We start from the raw sequence: 22,011 nt of genomic DNA on the forward strand, positions 1-22,011 counted from the left end.
GAGCCCGGAACGAGCACCCTCCTCTTTCTTCTCTTCTTCTTCATCTTTTTTTCTCTCTCTTTCTCTCTTTCTCTCTCTCTCTCTCTCTCTGTCTTTCTTTCTCTTTTTCTATCTCTTTCTCCCTCTCTCTCTCTTCTGCTTTTTCTTTCTCTGTGTTTTCTACTCTCATCTCCATTCCATCTCTCTCTCTCTCTCTTTCTCTCTCTTTCTCTCTCTTTCTCTCTCCCTCTTTGTCTTTTTCTTGTGGCAATAGCCAAGATACTGAAAAACGTATACACTGTATGCGAGGCGTTATTTTTCCATTACTATCCTGTTTTTTATATATATTTTAAGGGACTCCTTATTGAGACGAAACGATCTAATACGATAGAAAATTTTATTTGGGAAGCTCGTTTGAAATGTTTACAAGATGTCGTATAATTTCATTCTGTTTAATTGTAAGTCCGAGAAAGTATGAGTAAAGAATGTTATGTAAAAAATTCAAAGTTATTCGTAGTCAATGATAAATCTTATTCTTTTTTTTTTTTTTTCTTTTTCTTACTCGCTTTTAATAAAACGAGAGAACGTGAAACTAATCGGGGTGGTGAAGCGGGGTGGGGAGATTTAAAAAAAAGGAAAAATAAAATAGGTAGGACATAGATGGGTGTGCCGCGAGATGAAATCTGTATATACGTAAGATCTCTATATGCCAGAGGAAGAAAGTCAGATTTCTATGAAGAATCTCGCATTTTAAACACGCGTGAATAATTAGCTTGGGATACGAGGAACGGGTCTCTCTTGCGTCCAGTCTTTTCTCTTTACACACTTTATTAACTCTCTAACGTTCGAACGCGCGAAGCGTTCGAACAGACGAGTTATTGTGCGTTCACGAGCTATGCGAGGTTTCTTCGTCTTGGTCGTCGTCGTTTGCTTTCCTTTTCTTCCCCATCGATTTATCCATGGCTCGTAACTCTTCCTTTACCTACCAACTATCCACCCACTAACTTCCCCTCTTCTCATCTTCCGAAGAAAACGGCCAAGTTTTGCTCTCTTTCTCTCTCTTTCTTTTTTTCTCTTTCTCTCTCTCTCTCTCTCTCTCTCTCTCTCTCTCTCTCTCTCTATGCTGGATATAAACGAGTCGGCGTCGCTTTAATGTCTTCCGATTCGCTCGTCTCAATCTTGGCATAACAAACAAGACAGAATATATTCGCTATGGAGTAGTAGGAATCTTTATATGGTTACGTTAAAAGGAATAATATAAATAAAAGAAAAAGAGAGAGAGAGAGAGAGAGAGAGAGAAAGAAAGAAAAAAAATGATCCAATGGGTCAACCTCTTAACCCGTAATCACCGTCCACCTCTGACGAGTCAATTAAAATAATAGATACTTTAAGATCGACAGGAGTGATTTATAGTATCTTCATGGTCCACCCTTTCCCTTCTCCACAGCGGGATAGGATCCTGCTATACTAATAGAAAGATAGATTCGAGATCTTCGTAAAGAGGGAGAATAAGAGAGAGAGAGAGAGAAAGAGAGAGGGGGAAAGAAGGGATGGAGGGAGAGAATGTATTTAGTTGGCTACCTCTTTCTCCAGAGATAGAGATCGACTCGGCCGAATCTCACTTGTGCGACAAAAAGTCGTCGGGCGACGCGTAATCGCTTTACATTCGACCTCGCCGCTCGATGCAGCTTGTAATTTAAAAGGACTTCGTTTAATGACCGCTTCGTACCTTGGTCGGTGTCTCCTCGTGCACCACGTATCTACCTACCTACCTACCTACCAACCTACGTTTCTTTATCGTGTGCTCGCTCTTCGAAGAATGAACGTTCATCGGTATGGATTTATTCGGAACGTCTGGTAATGTCCTACGTTACTAGAATTTCGTGTGGATAAGATAGGGAAGGTAATGGAATGGGAAGAAATAAACCATCGATTTATTTCAATAACGTATAATATAAGGGGTAGAAGAGATGATCAATTTTTTTTGTTTTTTTTTGTTTTTTTTTTTTTCAATTATTACCATAAATATTAAACGATGAAGAAGTCAGTTTCGTTGATTAATAAAAGTAAGAGGAAAAAAGAAAAAAAAAAAAAAAAAAAAGAAATTCATCACAACTACGTACAAAGGGATATAATTGAAAAAGTAGATACTCCCCCGGAAATTCTAAGGACACGTACGACTAAACCCCGCCCCCCACCCCCACCCCTATATCTCTCAACAGTTATACGATGAAATATTATTAAGCTCGTGTCGTGTCGACGCGAGGAATAATTAGCGAAGGCTTCTCTCGGGTATCACGCGAGAATGTGATGGGTTGTCACGGTGGATAAGATCATCGTGATCCAAGTATTGCGTCGAGGGTCCGATGGTTGGCTCTTCTCAACAGAGGATGAACAGGGAGAGAAAGAGGAGCAGGGAAAGAAGGGGAAAGGTTCTTCTGCAACGAAAGGAAATGCTCGATGAGGGTCGCGAGAGTCCACTAAGATCGCACCCTTTCTTTCTTTCCGCACTGTGACTCCTTCCTCGTATTTTCTCGTTGCACTCTTTCTCTCTCTCTCTCTCTCTCTCTTTCTTTTTCTTTCTTTCTTTCTGTGTGTTTTTCTCTTTCTATTTGCGCTTAAGTTCCTCTAACGAAGAGGAGAAACGCCATCGGCAACGGCAGTAGCAGCAACAGCAGTAGCAGCAACAGAGGCAAAAGGCGATGCTTGGCAGTGAGTGAGAAGGAAGAGGAGGAGAAGGAGAAGGAAGGAGGAGGAGGAGGAGGAGGAGGAGAGGGGGAGGAGTGGAAGCATTCGGTGAATTGAATTATTTAAAGCCCGCGCAAGAACAGGCGCCTTTTATGAGCGTCCCGCACAATGCCGGTCTTTGTGACTCTCGAATACACGTGTTACGTACACGCGCGCTCACGTACGTAACGCCGTCGAGGCGCGCGGCATGAATGTGCTAATAATGAAGGTAAATTTGTTCCGAGGGGTCATTAATTAAAGTATTTTGTAACAAGGCAACGGTAGCGTTTGCAGCAGCAGCAGCAACAGCAGTAGTAGTAGTAGCAACACCACCAGCAACACCAACACTAGCATCAACATTACCACTACTACCATCAACACCATCACCATCACCATCATCATCACTAGTACCAACGACGACAGCAGTAACTTTTCTATCTCTGTCCCTCTTCTTACTTCTTCATCGGTGCAGAGAAAACCACCTCCACCAGCTTCATCTCCTCCTCCGTTTTCCCGTCCGTCTCTCACAATTTTCTTTCCGTCCTATCCACGACAACATACCTCTTTCTCTATCTTTCTCTCTCTCTCTCTCTCTCTCTCTCTCTCTCTTTCTATATATATATGGCAATATATGTATATTCATACGCGAGTTCTCTGCGAATAGGGTGAAGGCAGTGGAGGTGGAGCGAACTGCGTCGTCGTGCCGTATATAAATAAAGGTGGCGATCATAGAATTGCTAATGTTTCAAAGAGAGACATTATTCTTTTCACAAGACGACAGGGTGTACACCGTATGGTGAGAGAAAAAAAGAGTAAGAGAGAGAGAGAGAGAGAGAGAGAGAGAGAATCTTTCAGAGAGTCGAAGAGGGTGGAGGTGGGACACCGGGCGACAGGGAGAAAGGACAGAAGAGGATGATAGCAGTGGTGATGCTAGTGCTGCTTGGTGATACGGTGATGGTGGTGTGGTGACGATGCCAGTCGAGTAGCCGTGTTCTGGCGCCTTCCCTCTTTCTCTTCCTACTCTTCCTCCTCCCTTTTTCTTCTCTCTCTCTCTCTATCTATCTTTCTCTCCCTCTTTCTCGTTCCATCTATGGACTTCGCGGATTCGCTTGTGTAAGCTCGTATCGCCGAGCTTGGCTATACTTATGTATTACTTGGCAAGCCATGCTACTACTCTCTTGCGTTCCCGACCTGGAGTCGCCCGTACAGCCGTGTATATACATTATGTGTCTATGGAAAACAAGCAGCCAGCGGTAATTCAAAGGCCCCATTCAAGACTTCGTCTCTATTCTTCCTTCCACGCTTGCAAACCATTTCGTTTGCCTCCTATTTCCTCCATCCTCTTCTATACTTCTCTTTCTTTCTTTTTTCTTTATTTTATTTTTTTTTTTTTTTTTATTTCTTTTTTCTCTCTTCGTTCGCTGCCACCGTTGCCACGCGCTCGAGCGAGTACACTAATAACTAATAAGAAACGACTCGGACCTTTACCGAAGGAAAGAAAGAGGATCGCAAAGCGTAGCACGGAAACACGGCCGTCTCTTTAATATTCTTTCCCTTTCTTTCTCTCATGCATGCTCTTTCGCTTGTGCCCATCTACATAGGGGGTGAAATCACGCTGCACCGATCTCCGCCACAAAGCCAACGAACGTCGAAGGAGGATACGTTTTACCTGCGAAAGAGAGAGAGAGAGAGAGAGAGAGAGAGAGAGAGAGAGAGAGAGAGAGAGAAAGAGAGAAAGAACGAAGGAAGAAAGAGAGAGATAAAAAACAGGTACAAGAGAGACCCGTTCGTTCGAGTCAGACTTGAAATGGAAGGCTAATGCCTCGAGATTCTTGTTACGCGACCTTTGCTTTTCATGTTTTATACCATTGCTTCTCTCTCTCTTTCTCTCTCTCTTTCTCTCTCTTTCTTTCTTTCTTTCTTTACCAGTGGATATAAAAGTAATCGCTATCTCATACGGTGAGCTTTTTCATTTCACTCGTTCTAAAACGATACAATGTTCTAATGGAACGAAAGGCTCACGTCTTTATTAATTATACGCAATGCATTCAGTCTTATCGAATCCTCTCTGATAATTAACACGCTAAATTAATTAACGATCTCGTTGGTACATTGTTCCGATCCACTTGAATTCGATTTGTTATGTAAATTGTCCACGAGTAGAGATCGAAAGAAAGATGTCGAGAATAAAAATAATTCGTCGAGATAATCGAAAAGTGGTCGAAAGTAAACGAAGATCAAATAACGTAGACAATTAGAAATGAGTGTCCGACTTCTTGATTAAGTTATAATTACGTATGGCTTTTTTTTTTTTTTTTTATCTTTTTTATCCTTTAGCTGTCGATCGATCTTTGATATATATATATATATATATATATATATATATATATATATATATATATATATATATATATATCGAAGACGATGACTCTCTTTCCAATTTTGCGTGAAGACCTTATTCGTCTTATCGATAATCCCGATGTTTCTCGTAGGACGAAAGAACCCTTCGTTGGGTTTGACGTTGGGAAAAAGATCGAGAGTGACGTGCCGTATGTAAAATCGTCCTTGGCGGACACCTGTCGAGAGATCTCGTCGATTATTATCGCGGTACAAGCTCGTCGAAGGGTGGAGAAAAAAAACTGGGGGAACAGAGAATGAAGGTTGTCAGAAGAACGACATTATCGCTTCTCGTTAGCCTCGAAGAGAAAATAATAATTATTTTAGCATATTATCTATCGACCGGTAATATAACTTAAGCTCGTCAGTGCTCGATCATTTTGCATTTTAATTTATTTACTTTCATCATCATCATCATCATCATCATCATCATCATCATCATCATCATCATCATCATCATTATCATTTCCATAATTAAGTACGTATTATCGATCTGACTCGTTCTAAACTTAATTTTTATTTTTATTTTGTTTTTAATTTTCTGCTCTGTTTTGTTTCTTTTTTCTTGTTTTCTTTTTTTCTTTTTTTCTTTAAGAATAAGCACAAGTCCTCTTATAAAATCAACGTTATTGATAAATCAACGTTATCGATTTTCTCAATTCGTTCATCATTTTGAGAAAGGATGGACACCTTAAGAGAACCATCGACGAGTCGATAAATTAGAGCGAAGGTTGAACGAGCCCCGGGCGGCTATCCACCCCTTCTGATATGTCACCCCCTTAGCAGATTGCACCGCCGAGCAAATCCAACTGATTCTCACAGATTGACGTCAGACAGAGGAAACTGTCCTGCGCCTAGTGATTGTCATTTTCCGGCCTGCATCCGGTACGCGAGCTTTTTCTCTGCTGTTCTCTTTTCTTTTCCATCTTCTCCACCTTCATAACCTTCTCTCCCCGATTCTCCTCTACTAGCAATTATTTTTTACGATTAAGTTCCCCGCCATCTATGCTTGGCAAACGTTTTCTCCGTGTTATACAGGATACCCTTCGACAACTGCCCTAGAAAAAAAAGAGGGAAAGGGATGGAAAGGATTCGTCTAAAAAAGTCCAACTCACATTTTCTTCGTTTGTTTTCTATTATTTTTTGAATGACAGTTTAATTATTGTTATTATTATTATTATTATTATAACTAAAAAAAAAAAAAAAAAAAATAACACGTAACAAAACATTTTGAATCGTACATGAATATCAAGAGTATACAGAATTTACAAACACGTTCATTCTTGATTAAATTTTAATGAAACGAATTAGTATATCGTTTATCAATGTTTATTTATTGGTAAAAATTTGATTTATTTATAACATTCACTCTTCGTAAAATTGTATCCTGCAGAGATTTTGACATCGGTAAAATTTGTTCTATCGAAACGAATGTTTATCGAATGGCTCTTAATACAACATCATGTTATCACTATTTCTCTCTCTCTCTCTCTCTCTCTCTCTCTTTCTCTGTCTCTTTCTCTCTTTCTCTCACATTAATTCGATCGTCGAAAAATTTATCGATACGAGGGGAAACGTGTAGAGAAAGAGAGAGAGAGAGAGAGAGAGAGAGAGAGAGAGAGAGAGTGGAAGAGTCAATTATGCTCGGCGTTCGTTGTTTGCGGTGAGCAAGCATCCCTTTTACTGTATGATAGAAGTTCGAGCTGGTAAGTAACCCTCGAAAACAAGGATTAGCTCCCCCTCTTTCGTCCGGTTCATTGTAAATTAATTACCTGGAAATGAGAAATCTCCGGTGTACGTTACGAATTCAATGAGAGATAAAAACTCTGGTCTCTCTTTGATAACGAGTACACACAACGCGTTTCTCATCGCATAGAAAGAAGGATAGCGAAAAAATTTGTTGAAAGAAAAGAAAAAAAAAAAAAAGAAAAGTAGTCAATGGATAGAACGTTCTTCCTCGAGAGATAAAGATTTGTCGAGGTTCAACAATACTAACTACGACGAGGCCTCGATGTGAAAGAAAGTCTATAAGCGCGAATCACGGCTCGCTCGTGCCGACAAAAAAAAAAAAAAAAAAAAGAAAAAAGAAAGAAAGAAAGATAAAAAAAGAAAGACTGAAAATTCACGAGACGGTACTAATTGAATTAGAAAACAATTGGTTTCGCTGTAATGCAACAACATGCGGGAGTTGGCATAACTTTTTCTCGAAGGAGAAACGAATGAGAATAAGTAGTAGAAAGAGGAAGAAGAAGAAGAGAAGAAGGAGGAGAAGGAAGAAGAGGTTACATAGTGGCAGGAGGGCGCCTACGCAATTCCGCGATGGCCACGGTAAAATTTTCACCTGCTCAAACAGACACCAGTCAGGCCTGGAGACCGCCGTGTCATTGTGTTTGCATTATTATGTTAATCGCAACGGAGGTAGTAACAATACGTCAACCTCGATTTAGTAGGCGACTCGAAAAGGAACACATAGCTGAACAAATATTAACCGAGTAAATCGTTAGTTTCCCTCTCTGACTCTTTTCCTCTTCTTCTCTTCTTTCCCCTTTCCCTTCCATCGTTTTCCATCAACTTCATAGTCCATTCTTGGCATTAGTCTAGGAGAGACGGGCACGAGACCTCTTTGCGTGCTATATAATCGGTACGTACGTAGAGAGATACGTGGAGATACGGCAGCTTCGAGTACCACTCATCAAGCTAAAACCTTCTCATAATTCAAGAATCGAGCTTAGCCATTTGCGATTTCGCTCATCCTACTTAATATCCACGTGCCTTCTTTTGACCTTGAGATACCGCTACGCCGATGATTCGACAATTCGACATTCCGAAGATTTTTTTTTCTCGAAAAAAAAAAAAAAAAAAAAAAAGAAAAAGAAAAAAAAATAAAGAGAAAAAAAAGAAGAAGTTAGATCTAATCTATCTTCTCGAAAAATCAATGATCTTCGATTTTCTAAATGAATAAATCGATTAGCGATATCACGAAAAAGAAAAGTTAACGAGATCCGAAGAAGTGGACGATATCGAATTGGAACGTGCTCTCTTGACGTTGGCGTTCGTAATAACGTTAGCATAGTGCCAGGTTGCTCTTAAAGAATCACACGGGGATCCGAAAAGCTTTTTTTTCTGAATTGGCCACTCGTCGAGACTCGGGACCGATTTGTTCCCCAATAAAAATCAAGAGAAAGAAAAAGACAGAAAGAGAGAGAGAGAGAGAGAGAGAGAGAGAGAGAGAGAGAGAGAGAACAACGAGGACAACGTCATCGAGTTTTCCCATCGTTCTCCACCCCCACTCCCACCCTTCTCAGCCCTTTACTTGTTCCCCTTTGCCCCTTCGGCGGCGTGTAACGCAATTACGATTGTTGTTTGAATGAACAATCAAGCGCCCTAGAATCCTCTCACCCCCTTTCTACCACCCCCAAGCCGATCATTCAATTTCTGTTCGATCGACTTCCTTTACAAGTTCTCTCTCTCTCTCTCTCTCTCTCTCTCTCGCTTTCTCTTTATTTCCCCTTTTCTTCTCTTCCAGAATCACTTCGAGATGAATGGGTCTGCCAGAGAAAGAGTAGTTACATGAGAGAAAAAGAAAGAGATATAAGGGTGAGAAAAAAAGAGGAGAGTCTACGGCCTGCTCTCTCTCTCTCTCTCTCTCTCTCTCTCTCTCTCTCTCTCTCTCTTTTTCTTTCTTTCTCTCTCTATAAAGTCACTTTGCCGTGGCTGACAAAGTAACTCCTAACGGAATACTTCTTATTTCCTGGCCCTGACAGGACGCGTGTTACGAAAAAGAAAACTAATAACAGCGAAAGAACGCCGCCATCCGTTTATCGGCTACCTGCGTTTTGACGCGTGCATTCGAAAGAGAGAGAGAGAGAGAGAGAGAGAGAGAGAGAGAGAGAGAGAGAGAGAGAGAGAGAATCAAGCCAATTCGATACCGCGACTCGTTGTTGCTGCTTTTGATGCCGATACTCGTCATGAAAGCAACGAAGAGGAGTAGCGCACGCGAGGAACACGCGTGCGTGTGCATGGGACACGTCTGCGAAACCCGGTTATTAGTTCCCTGCGGGAGAGCAAACTCCCTTCTTCTTTCTTTCTTTTTCTCTCTTTTTTCTTTACCGTGATTATGATTCCATCTCTCTTGCTTTCTCTCTCTTTCTCTTTCTCTCTCTCTCTCTCTGTCTTTCTCTGTTTCTTTTTCTTTCTCTCTCTTTTTCTCTTTCGAACCCTCCTCGAAAAGATCTATTATTTCGTCGGTTGAAAAAATCACTCTCATTCTTTTACGCTTTTTTCTTATATACATACGATAGAATCCTTGAGAATACGATAGGCGATGATCACGAAGGAAGGGCGTACGCTTTATGCCGATATTTTATAGAAATTCTTTTGCTTACACTGTTAGAAACTTACTAGCACGGTGGCATCATCGATCAGATGAGAGTAGCAACAACGAAAGAGCTAAGGAGGATTTGTAGCGACAATGAGAAAATTTAATAGCCGTTTCTTAGCCAGTTATCCTCTCTCTCTCTCTCTCTCTTTCTTACGGTTTTCGCTAGTTCCAACTAAAGCTCTTCTCGCACTCGAGATAATCGATAGCGTGTCTTCTCCACGCGGGACTACACGACTACGCTTGTATCACGATAATAAACGTTCCTTGAAGAATTCCGTTTCTCCTTTGGTAAAGAGCAAAAGAAGGAGATGGAAATGGAAATAGGAGGTAGAGGTAAAGTTAGAGGTGGAGTTGGAGAGGGTTGTGGAGGAGGTACCTCAGTAGTACTATCTTAAGATTACTCGCACGAATAATACTCCTTGCTAATTCGCAATATATCGCTTCGCCCGGCGACATCCTCTTCTGGTGGAAGGTCAGGTGGCAAGAAAATATTGCGTTAATGCAAACGAATCGCCGTATCCCGTGGTAACTCTAACGCCTTAACCGTTTTCCTTTCCGGATTCTAAGATTTATGTCAGGGCTCGGACTCCTCGCCATTAACGTCCTCGTATTCGCTTCGAAGATAGATAGTCCCTATAGTCATCCAAACGAATTCGTTCGATTTCTATATACGATTATAAATTTTCATCTTAATTACTATACACGCCTCTCGATCTATCTATCTCCCGATCGTATCGATATTCTCTTAGTAAGATTGACTTTTAGCCTGTTTCAAATATAAATTGTAAAATTCTCATTATAGTATTGGATTATAATACTTTATTTATCTCAGATATCGACAATGTAGATACATGAATGTATTTTTTAATCAAATATATATATATATACGTGCAATTATATAAATGGAATTCCTTCAGGTTGATAATATTCGTTGGCACGCAGTAAAAAAAGAAAAAAAAGAAAGAAAAAAAAAAAAATAAAAGTAATGGCAACTTATCAACTCGAGCCAAATCGAATCCTTCAATTTCTATCTCTCCTTTTATTTATCTTTTTCTTTCTCTCCAAGAGAAATCTTACTTTACGGTTAACGCTTTTCGCCATATTATCGATAAAAAATTTCCTCGGTCGGCACACGAGGGGCAAAGTGTAACAGGCCAATTATCGTGTTTACATGAACAGGAGTAGAGTTGGGTAAGCGGCGATTCCTCGGAGTACAAATACCGGTAACTCAGTTAAGACGGTGCTCGTGTCGACTGCTTCAACCAGTTGGTGGGGGTTAAAGTAGTGGAAAATAGTGGGGGGTAGAGCTCAGGTAAACGAGGAATGGAGGAGAAGGGGCAATGGAAGCAGCAGGGACAACGGTCCAGTACAGTTGAGAGAGAGAAAAAAAGAGATAGAGTGAGAGAGAGAGACAGAGAGAGAGAGAGATCCCAAAGCGTTGTCGTTGTCGTCGTCGAGCGAAGAACTCGACGCGTGGAGATATGGTGGGATGGGGTGGGGTGGGGAAAGAGTGGTGTACGGGTGAACGGCCTGCCGCGTCCTTGCGAGCCACCTGACCACACCGGCCGTGCCGCCACCACTCGGTGGCCTCTCCAGCATCCTTCCAGAGGCTTGGACTCGCCTTCTAACCGGCAAACGGCTCGCCTACCGGACTCCTACCTGACCGATGCCCCTTAAACTATTCCTATTGCCTTCTTGATCTCTTCCGTCACTTCCTAGTAATTTTCTCTCTCTCTCTCTCTCTCTCTCTCTCTTTCTTTTTCTTTCTCTTTCTCTCTCATCTTTCTCTTTCTATCTGGATGGCTTAGTATTTCATGTTATATTCAACACGGTCTTATTCTATCTTGTTTAATACTTGTATATTTCGCTTTTTCAGTTTGCATTTTAATAAGCTAAATATATATGTATAATATATATTGTATGTTTTTCTATTTTTCTTTTTTCTTTTTTCTTCTATTCTAATTTGTATTGATCGATTTGTGTCACACAAAAAAAAAAAAACAAAACACATTATCATATTACGCGTAGATAACTATTAAGATACATCGATAGATTTAAGAAACGTTTTCATTTCGTTGTTTTTTTCTTTTTCTTTTTCTTTTTTTGTTTTTTTTTTTTTTTCTTTCTTTTATTCTTTTCATTTCATTCGCGTGTATGATTCATTCGATCGACGAAAAGTAAACAAAAGGTTTACATCGACGAGTATCTATAGTCATTGAAATCGATTAACGTGCTTCTTTTTATTTGATATGAAGTGGCTAATGTAAACATAACAACTTAGTCGCTTTGTAGAAGCCGAGGAATCAACACCAATGTGTATGTCTCTATTTTCAGTTAGTCACTCGTTTATTTAATCCTTTGAACAGTACCAATATACATTTGCGTCATACCATAGTCGATCGAGCGTATACTACTGTACCACGAAGGTATGTATTACATGTGTATTTTCACTTTTGCAACAAAGTAGTAATAGATACTGTCGCTTAATTTATCATTTAATCTAGAATATTTTTAAGATATTACTATTTTATCATTCGATTAGATCATTTACATAGTGTTTAATTTTATGACGTTAAATATAGCTATATCAGATTAGACCTAACAAATTATATGTAATATCTTCGTATGAATATATTCGTGCTAATAGGTCATCATTAAAACGACATATGTATCTACTTATCACGATTGATAAAATTAAAGATTGTTTATATCCCGATTATTGTTCAAGGTTCTCTTAGATATTCATTAAACGTCCTTTCAATTTCCATGCTTTAGTCGTCGTTGTAATCGATAGGGATCGAAAGAATCGTGCTTTCGTTGAACGTTTATAAGACTGGTTTGCCGCTCTCGAAAGCGAGACCAAAATTGGCTACTTACCACTTTGTCGTGCGAGCACGCCCGCGTCTCCTTATTTCCGTGCTACGCCCACGTTCCATTAGCATGTTATCCCGTACGGTAGAACCGGGAGCAACTTACCTTTTCGAGAGAAAGAGAATGAGAGACAGAGAAAGAGATAAGATTCGTCGTTTCTTCTCGTACGGTATCCTTATTAGTCCTTTTTTATCAGTACCATACGAAACCCACGAAATTTCCCTTTTAATCGGTAGCCTGTGTTCTCTTCATGGATTCGTTAAGATATGTAACTTACATATTGCGATATTGTGAGAGCAGCGATTTCTCTGTTTTTTTCCCCTTATTTCTCTCTTTCTCTACCTTTTTCTCTTTCTCTCTTTCTTTCTTGTGCCTCCGTTTTGTACTTCAAAAGATAAACAATTTTGTTAGTTTTCGCCGTCGAAAGGAAGAGAATATTGATTCTGATTTGAGTATGAGTCTGCATGTATTTGTTAGATATAATCATGTATACATATATGTATCTTTATATATATATATATATATATATATTTTTTTTTTTTTATGAATTCAATGAAAATCGAATATTACCGTGTAGGCAAGAACTTATTAAAACCAATTCTACCTTTCTTCGTTTCCATTTATTATCATGAGAATTTTATCTTAACGATTATCAATCGTCTCGTATTTATACCTTTTTCTTCGTCTTTTTTTAAAACTTCCTTCTCTTCTTTTTCTTCTTCTTCCTCTTCTTCTTTTTCTCCCTTACAGAATAACGGATTGAGAAAGTCATCCCGTTAACGCTTCCGTCGCTTTCTTTTGAGAACCTTTCGTGATCAGCGACCAATCAAAAATCTTCTTCAATATCCAGCCTATATCTGCCCTTTGTATTCTTTTTCTTCTTTTTTCTTTGCTTCTTCTTCTTCTTCTTCTTCTTCTTCTTCTTCTTCTTCTTCTTCTTCTTCTTTATTTTCAAACAAAAATCCATTCATATAAGAAAATTAATGAAATAGACTCTAATTACTTTTATAGAATATATATTATATATATATATATATCTATATATATATATATATACATATATATAAGTATACGTATTAGATATATCTATTTTATATTCGCTGCGATCACGTCGAATGTCGTCGGTTTTGTAAAGGAAATAGCGCCACGCACGATAGCAATGAAGATTTGTTACTTTACTCGGCTCAGAGGAGAGCTAAAAGCGAAGGGAAGTAGAATTAGCTGTCCGATTGTCAGCGTTTATACGTGTAGGTACTATCGGCTAAGCGACGTTCTACCAGGCTTTCGAGTACCCTCATTTAATCTATCTATATGTATACATACATATATATATATATATATATATATATATATATGTACACACATATTTATATATAGTATATGCTAGCATCGATTACTTGCTAAGTATATCGGCCGACGTAGCAAGACGACCATTCGCACGTAATCCAACTTGATTTTATACGTCCTCCCATTCGACCGGATGCCTTTCGCCTGTCATCCAGTTGAAAGCGCCGTTTCTAGATCTTCACGTTCCCGGTTAGTAGCCTGCCCTCACTTTTCCACCGCAAATAAAGGAGACCCGGATAGTAACGCTCGACGGCTTTACGGCTCTTTGATGATCGAAAAATTCTTCTACCTCCTTACAGCAGAAACATCTTTTACGTTTGCATTGCTATTCGTTCGACTTTTGCTCTGCTTTGTAAGAGACAAGAAGAAGAAAGAAAGAGAGAGAGAGAGAGAGAGAGAGAGAGAGAGAGAGAGAGGAAGAAGAGGAGGAGGAGGAGGAGGAAGGAATTTAGTTTATCGTACTTTAGGATCTGTTATTTTAGTTGTGCATCAAGTCTATATATATACTTCATAGGAGTAATAAATAGAAAAGAATTTATTAGATATTTATATCGATTGTTAGATACTTCTTAATTAAAATGACTTTTAATAACATAATTATTTAATATATAATTTTTAAATTGTTATACTCATCGTATCATAAAATTTGTAATTATATGATAGATAATGTTTGTATTTTCAAGTAATTGATAGATAAAATGTTTACATAAATAAAAACTTTAGATAAAACATTTCATAATATTTGTCTTTATTTAAATATAATTATCCTATTGTTATTGTTGTTGTTGTTATGGTGTTGTCATTGTTACTGTTGTAACAACTAAGTACTTGGATATTACTCAAAAAGAGAAATCTGTTATATCATCGTCTTTTAGTTATATTCGTTTTTTCATTTTTCTTTTTTTTTTTTTTTTATCTTTTTTTTTCTTCATGCATTCGAGCTACCCTTCTAGAACGAGAACGTTCGTGACCTTTACAGATATCGTTTTCTTACCACAGTGTCCTAAGTGACTACGTAACGAGTTTACGGATTTTAGCTAACCAGAAGCGTCTACGTAGTTGCAGGTACATTACCTACATGTTTGAGAATTAATTAGCTCCGCTATTATTAGAACGTGAGTTGACTTCTCTAGGAACGGTAAGTCCAGTACGAAGATTTCGAGATTTCTACTTTGCTCGAACTTTCGAAGGAGTTAAATGTATTTCCTTCTTGTTGTAAATCTAAATTTATTATATACAGGATGTCAAAGAGTTTGTTCCTTTCCTTTTTTCTTTTTTTCGTTTTTTTTTTTTAAATTAATCGAACAAAATGATTTATATTTAGCAGCCGAAAGGTACTAGCGTATCTCGAGGAGCGACATAAAAGATGCGAAAAGGGAAATGGCATTCTTAAAATCGTCGTATTAGTCAGCGATATCTTTTCGATAAAGAGGGAGAAGATCGGTATTTCGGCTATAAAACTTTGAAGCGTGGGGAGCGTGTATGTACTTTACTTGGTTGGTTAAAAGGGAGACAGTGACGTAGTGTTCAAGTTCATAGGAATCTGGTGTCATCTACCAGGTACTTTTTTCTTCCGATCTCTGAATCATCGTTCTTTGTCTTATCCAACTATTCTTTCAAGTATCCGTTTATTCGAAGTATGCAAATTTTTCGACCTTGAATCTTTGCCAATAAGCTTTCTCTTTTCCTTCTTTCATCACTTTCAAAAGAAACGAAGAGATATATCAATTCCTTTCAATTTAGATTATTTTATGAGATAAGTTGTGAGCAATAAGAAATACAATTTTTGAATAATGTAAATTCTCATGCATATATTAATTACATTGATAATAATTAATACCAAAGATCATCATAAAACTTGAAAGGATCAATAAATAATGTTAATTCATATCATTAATTATTAACTTATTTATCATTATATTTACAAAGAATAATGTACAAAGTCCAAGGATTCATGACGATTTCGACTATCGATACGTAAAATCGTTCGATATATCTTAATCTTCATAGAAGAGTTGCCTCCCGTGGGAAAATTTCGCGTTAGATCGTTACTTTCCTTTAACAAGCGTTCGCATAGATTTCTACGTTCTAGAAGATGGAGAACGAGCGTTCGTTCGTACGATTACATTCCCGTGACGTAAGATCGTGCTGAGAGACTAACGAAGACACTCCGTTATTGTTTCGTTTACAGAACGGTGCGCTTCCCGATGTTCGCCGTAATTGTTCGACGGTAGATGGGGTCGTCACGGCCATAAACCCGATCACCTGGAACGAGATACGTAGCCGGTGAGTACTAAAACGTCATTTGATTTGTCAATTGTATTTTATTTATTAGAATCAGAAAATATTTTTTTCTTTTTCCGTTCAATATTTATATACTTACGAAAGACAAATTGAAATAATTTATACAGGTATATTTATATAATATATATACATATATATATATATATATATATATATATATATATATGTATATATATATAGAATTCTTTGATAAAATTTCGAACTATTAGAAAAAAAGCGTGAATCGTATTGAATAATATTTTAAGGAAAAGTAAGATCTTGATGTTCAATGATTTTATCAGAAATTGATATGACGATCAAAAAAGAATGAGAGAAAAAAAAATTAAATAAGAAAGAAAGAAAGGGAAAAAAATAAAAGAAGAAACCATGCACGACTCTCTCTTTATGTTCGAGATATATCGTTTAACCAAGCACGTGGCAACGCACCGTGCGCGTAGTTATGAACTGGAGAAGGAAAATGGTACTATTACGTGCTCTATCCACTCCTCTCTTCCCATTTTATTCTCTCACTCTTATGCCAGTGAAAGAGAGAGAGAGAGAGAGAGAGAGAGAGAGAGAGAAAGAGAAAGAGAAAGAAAAATAAAGATAGAACGAGAACTACGGGGCAACTGGACACGATTTTACAATAACTCAATTCATTTCCAGTTGGTGCAAGAACGCACTTAGGAAAAAAGCGTCGGCTGGATATAGTTATTGCGGCTCTATATGCGACGTGAACAGGTCAGTCCGGTCGAGAGCGAGAGCAAAAGAGATGGAGATAGATCGACCGACCTACCGATCGATCGATCGATCAAGAAAGAGAGAGAGAGAGAGAGAGAGAGAGAGAGAGAGAGAGAGAGAGAAAGAAAGAAAGAAAAAGAGTCGTACAATGATCGAATCCACTCCTGACGTGATGTTTGCAAAAGGGCGATATCTAATCGGCAAAATGCTCGTCGTAAAGTAAACGTAAGAAAACAGGGTGGAGCAGGACGGAGCGAGGACAACAGGCAAGGCACAACCTCTTTCGGTCTGGAAACGTCTTCGGGCTCATCCATAACATTATTCGTTTGTTTCGTCTCATCGTGTTCTTCTTTCTTTCGCGAACGAGTGTAGTGGACGAGAGTTTGCACGTAGAGATTTTCTTGAGGGAATACTTTATATATGTATGTGTATATATATATATATATATACATATATATACATACATATATACATACATACATACACGATATGTACATTTAATTCGCGTATGTAACGTCCGACACTCGCTCCATGCATGATCGAGTCTACACTGTAACAAGTGTCTCTGAGTGCGTGTTATACGTATATAATACACACACATATGTCTCCACGTATATATACGTATATGGATATATCTATATACACATATATATATATATAGATATACGTCCGTGTACACTGCCAGTTGGTATTGTATAATGCAGCCATTGATAGCCGTCCTCTCTTTCACGCACGCGATCTGTTGCAGTCGCTGCAACCCGTGTCCGGTGACAGCGTCCAGTGTCCAGTCTCCCTCCCGGTGAGTGTCCACAAGATTTATTTTCCCATGCGGTATACGGGGTGGTACCGCGAAAACCGGACCGGGCAATCCGAACTCGACTCTTTTTTTTTCCTTCTTTTAGTTTCGTTTTGTATCTCTCTCTTGCTCTCTCTGTCTGTCTCTCTTTCTCTCTCTCTCTCTCTCTCTCTTTCTTTCTCTTTCTCTGTCTTTCTTTGTCTTTCCCTTACTTTTTCGTGAATATAAGGGAAATAAGGAAATAAAAATGAACAAAATTTAAACGACAATTTCCACGAAATAATAAGGATAAATTATTTTAGTATTATTATTTATCTTTGAACGTTTTCTCTTTAACAGTTATGCTTCATTGCTCCTCCATATAATAAAGAGATCAATTTTTTTTTACCAATTCCAGTTAACGTGGATAATAATCAATAATATAGTAATTCAAGTAGCTCCTAGAACGTGCCTCTATACTTCTTTTTGTTTTCTTTTTGTTAATCGTTTTTATTATACAATACGAACATAATCCCGATCGTTTTACGCGATTTCTAATTGACGCTCTTGATATATATCTTATGATTTTGCCGATCGATTTTTGTCGTATTTTTGTCATTTTTTTTTTATATTTATATGAGATAAAAAATTTTATAGGAGAATAATGTCGAGGTAACGAGCAAAATACGATAGTTTTTATTCAGCATTATCGATCGATCGATCGATCGATCGATCACATAGAAAAGCGAATAATAAAGCGAACGAAACGCGCATAATTCGCCAGAGCTCGGTAAGATTATCGGTTGGAGGATCCACCGCATTATTTTCTTGATCTCGATCTCTCCTTCGATCTTTCGCGAAGCGGATCGTTTTCCAACGTTCCTCTTCTGCACTGGCTAGTAGTAGTGCCGGTACTTAACGAGCTAGATCGCTTTCGCAGTACCACCTTAGACGCAGCCACGATCGATTTACAAACTCCACCAACGGCGGCATCGTGCGAAGACGAAAGATCGCGATCGTCACGGCGGCGTTAGATCTCAAGAGAGAAACTCTCGTTACGTCGATCGTGAAAATTCTTTTCGCGAAGATATCGCTTGTTCTTCTCAATTTATTCCAATGTGAAATATTCTTATCTTAATGTTCATTCTTTAAACATTTTTACGTATGTAAATATATTAAGATTAGAAATGGAAAACGTGAGGAAGGATTATTTTATACAAAAAAAAAAAAAAAAAAAAAAAAAAAAAAAAGAAAAGAAAATAGAAGGAACGTTATAACGAGAATTTTTATTATCAAATTAAATCAGGCAGATACTCGATCGATCGTTTTTATTTCGATTGGCTTTGAGGGAGATTTCAATGCTTTTGATTATTTGTAACGTTATTTCAATGTATTCATATTATCAGGTCATTTTCGTTTCATTTGAACATTAATATTATGTACAGTAAATTGAAAATTGTATTCATGTCGCTTAGCTCAGAAAGAGAGAGAAAGAGAGAGAGAGAGAGAGAGAGAGAGAGAGAGAGAAGAGATGAACGATTTTCAATATGGAAAATTTCATTTTACATAAAATTGAAACAAATCCAAAATTGTATTTGTCAAAGTATCGGTATATAATATCAATATATTTTTCATCTTCAATTTTTTGATAAGTTATGTCAAGAAAGGAAAGTGAGACACTCATCTTGAGACACCCGTTGAGTCGTTCAGAAAGCTCGTTTCGCAGTTCTACGAGCGGGAAACCGCGCTACAACGCCGAAATTGCGTAAAAGAGAATCGAATTACCGTCGGACTTGACGGGCTACGAAATTAACGAGTTTCACTCGAATCGTTTGTCGATGGTGGCCTCTCTTGCGCGCGTCTTTCGTTCGTTCGCGCAAACGACACACACGCGGAGAATGGAAAGTTACGAGACGCGTTCGTAGAGAGACTGTTCTCGATTTTATTCTCTTGCGACATGCTCGAGACATTTTGCATCCGTCGATCGGTAGCGACGAAATTTTAACTTCAGTATGCAAATTCGAAGTACGATTATGTCATATATTGATTAGCCATACAAAAATTGGTGTCAATTACTTTATTATATTTTTATACGTTTCAATCGAATGATCTTTTTATTTATTTATTTATTCTTTTTTTTTTTTTATGTTTTCATATCGTTATAATGCATTCAATTTTTTTTTTTTTTTTTTTTTTTTTTTTTTTTTAGATCTGTTACGTAGATTCTTTCGTAATTATTGTTGTATTTGTAATATTTAAAATGTAATGAATATGAATTTTTTATATTTATGATAGTATATATATTTATATATATATATATATATATAGTATGTATAGTATAGAATATGTATAGTATTTTACGTGGAAAGAGGATACGTTAAAACGTTGTGGGATTGTGTAAACGAAACCCTTGAAATTGCGAGTATCCGTCTCCTGTAAATAAAGCGTATATCGCGTATCTATCGAAAAGGAGGAGCTGAGATAATATATCTTACGAGCATAAAATTTTCGTCAGTGAGAAAGATCGGTTTTCCTAATCTTATCTTTCTCTTTCTCTATTTCTTTATATCTTGTATTCGCGTAAATAAGTGGAATTTTTTCGTTAATTCGATTTCTTTCTTTGTATCTACAATATCTCTACCCCTTTTTTCTGTGAAAGCTTGAAAAAAGTTTGGAATGCAAGCTCTGTATTTAAATTTTTCTGTCTCTCTCTCTCTCTCTCTCTTTCTCTCTCTTTCTTTCTTTCTCTCTCTGTGTTCCTTTCTTTCGCCCTCTTTCGCTTATTATAAACCACAGCAAAAAATGATATTTTTTTTCGTCAACAACCGAGACGCGACGGTCGACGGATCATAATTCGGAGATATTTTACGTGCCACACGAATATCGCTTTCGGCTTCTCTTCTTCTGTCAAAGACTTGCCCGGGGAAAACAGGTGCGTTCGTTATAATCTATATGGTTGTTTTGTCTCGATGGGAGAAACGTGAACTAAGAGCGTTCTTCGCACAATGTTCATGACAAAATAAGAAAGAGAGAGAGAGAAAGAGAGAGAGAGAGAGTGAGAGAGAAAGAGAAAGAGAAAGAAAAAGAAATATTTAAATCATATAAATCGTAAGAATTATATTTTGTTGTCACGTACATACCGTATATATATACCGTATATGGAAAAATTACTTTTAATAGTGTAAATAATTTTGATATTCATGTATTTTACGCGCAATTAATACGGATATCCTTATGTTTTTATATTAACTTATCGTCGAGTTTTTAAAATTAAGGAAAAAAAAAAAAAAAAAAAAAAAAAAAAAATTTCGTTCATGTAACGCGACGCTCATAAAACAGAAATTCGTCATATACTATTTTTTTTTCTTCTTCTTCTTCTTTCTTTTTTTTGTACGAAAGTCTCGTATCATAAGACGATAACACGAAGCGATAAAGAATTTTTATCTATTATGTAACGAATGATACGGACGGAGTAGCGTATTTGCGTTTATTTACAGAGGAGTCGTGAATTCGACGTAGCATTCTTATTTATGTCACGTTATACTTATTCCAGGTCATTTAGCGTTCGTAACTTGGTGTGTACAGATGTATCGACGTTCCGATATAATCAATTCTTTAATTCTTTCTAAAATAATAACGAAACATTGTTCGCGCGGATAGTTCTCGCTTCATAAATGCAAGAAGGTTAATTGGATCGAAATACTCGATTGATGCGATGATAATTTAATGGTCGAAAAAAATATGTCGTTACAATGAGAGAACAGCATTCTGGGGAGATCATTACAATGAATTCTATTGCATCTCTCTCTCTCTCTCTCTCTCTCTCTCTCTCTTTCTTTCTTTCTTTATCCTCTTGTTTATCTTTTATAATTTTTTTTTCTCGTAACTTAAGCAAAACTCTTTTGAAAAAAGAGAGAAGAAGAAGAAAGAGAGAGAGAGAGAGAGAGAGAGAGAGAGAGAGAGATGGGGGAGAAAGAGGGAAAGAAGAGAACGTTCAGGGGTGATTCCAGAGAAAAGAGAAAAAAAAAATACGAAAAAGATATGACAAAAACTCGTTGCACTTTTGTCGGTACGTCATTACGGCATCCGGTCACCGTACAGTCGTTAAAGTGACACGACGCTTATTTCAAAAATATCAAATAAAATATGAGGCCGTATGGAAATAGCGGCGAAGCTCTCGCTTTTCTTCGTTTTTTCTTTTACGCCCGTACACATTCGCCCATAATACACCAGCCGATTTTAACCTTCGTTTGCGTTAACTTTGCTCGGAGACTTCCAATACTTTCCTTCCCGTTAATCTCGTTTAAGATTTATGTCAAAGTTCATGAAATCGTTGGTAAAAAAAGAAGGATCATCTTTTTGGCTATCTTCTCTTATAATACACCATAGTTGTAATATATATATATATATATATATATATATATATATATATATATATATGTGTGTGTGTGTGTGTGTTGCGTGTGTCTGTATGAGTGATAGTAGTAGTAATAGTGGTAGTAGTAGTAGT

General features: G+C 37.6%; 1 protein-coding gene across 4 annotated transcripts in view; it reads left to right on the forward strand.

The window, feature by feature from the left end:
- Positions 1-22,011, forward strand: part of LOC124947896 (transcription factor SOX-6-like) — a 177,375-nt gene that overhangs the window by 42,187 nt on the left and 113,177 nt on the right. For 2 of the 4 annotated variants that reach the window (XM_047490658.1, XM_047490662.1), the window contains exons 2-3: positions 15,894-15,988; positions 17,475-17,525. In XM_047490658.1, coding sequence (XP_047346614.1) covers positions 15,894-15,988; positions 17,475-17,525 — 146 coding nt within the window. The remainder of the gene's footprint in view (positions 1-15,893; positions 15,989-17,474; positions 17,526-22,011) is intronic. The other 2 variants (XM_047490659.1, XM_047490661.1) reach the window with 1 other exon arrangement.

This window comes from Vespa velutina, chromosome 3 (assembly GCF_912470025.1).
Source record: "Vespa velutina chromosome 3, iVesVel2.1, whole genome shotgun sequence".
NCBI classification, from domain to species: Eukaryota; Metazoa; Arthropoda; class Insecta; order Hymenoptera; family Vespidae; genus Vespa; species Vespa velutina.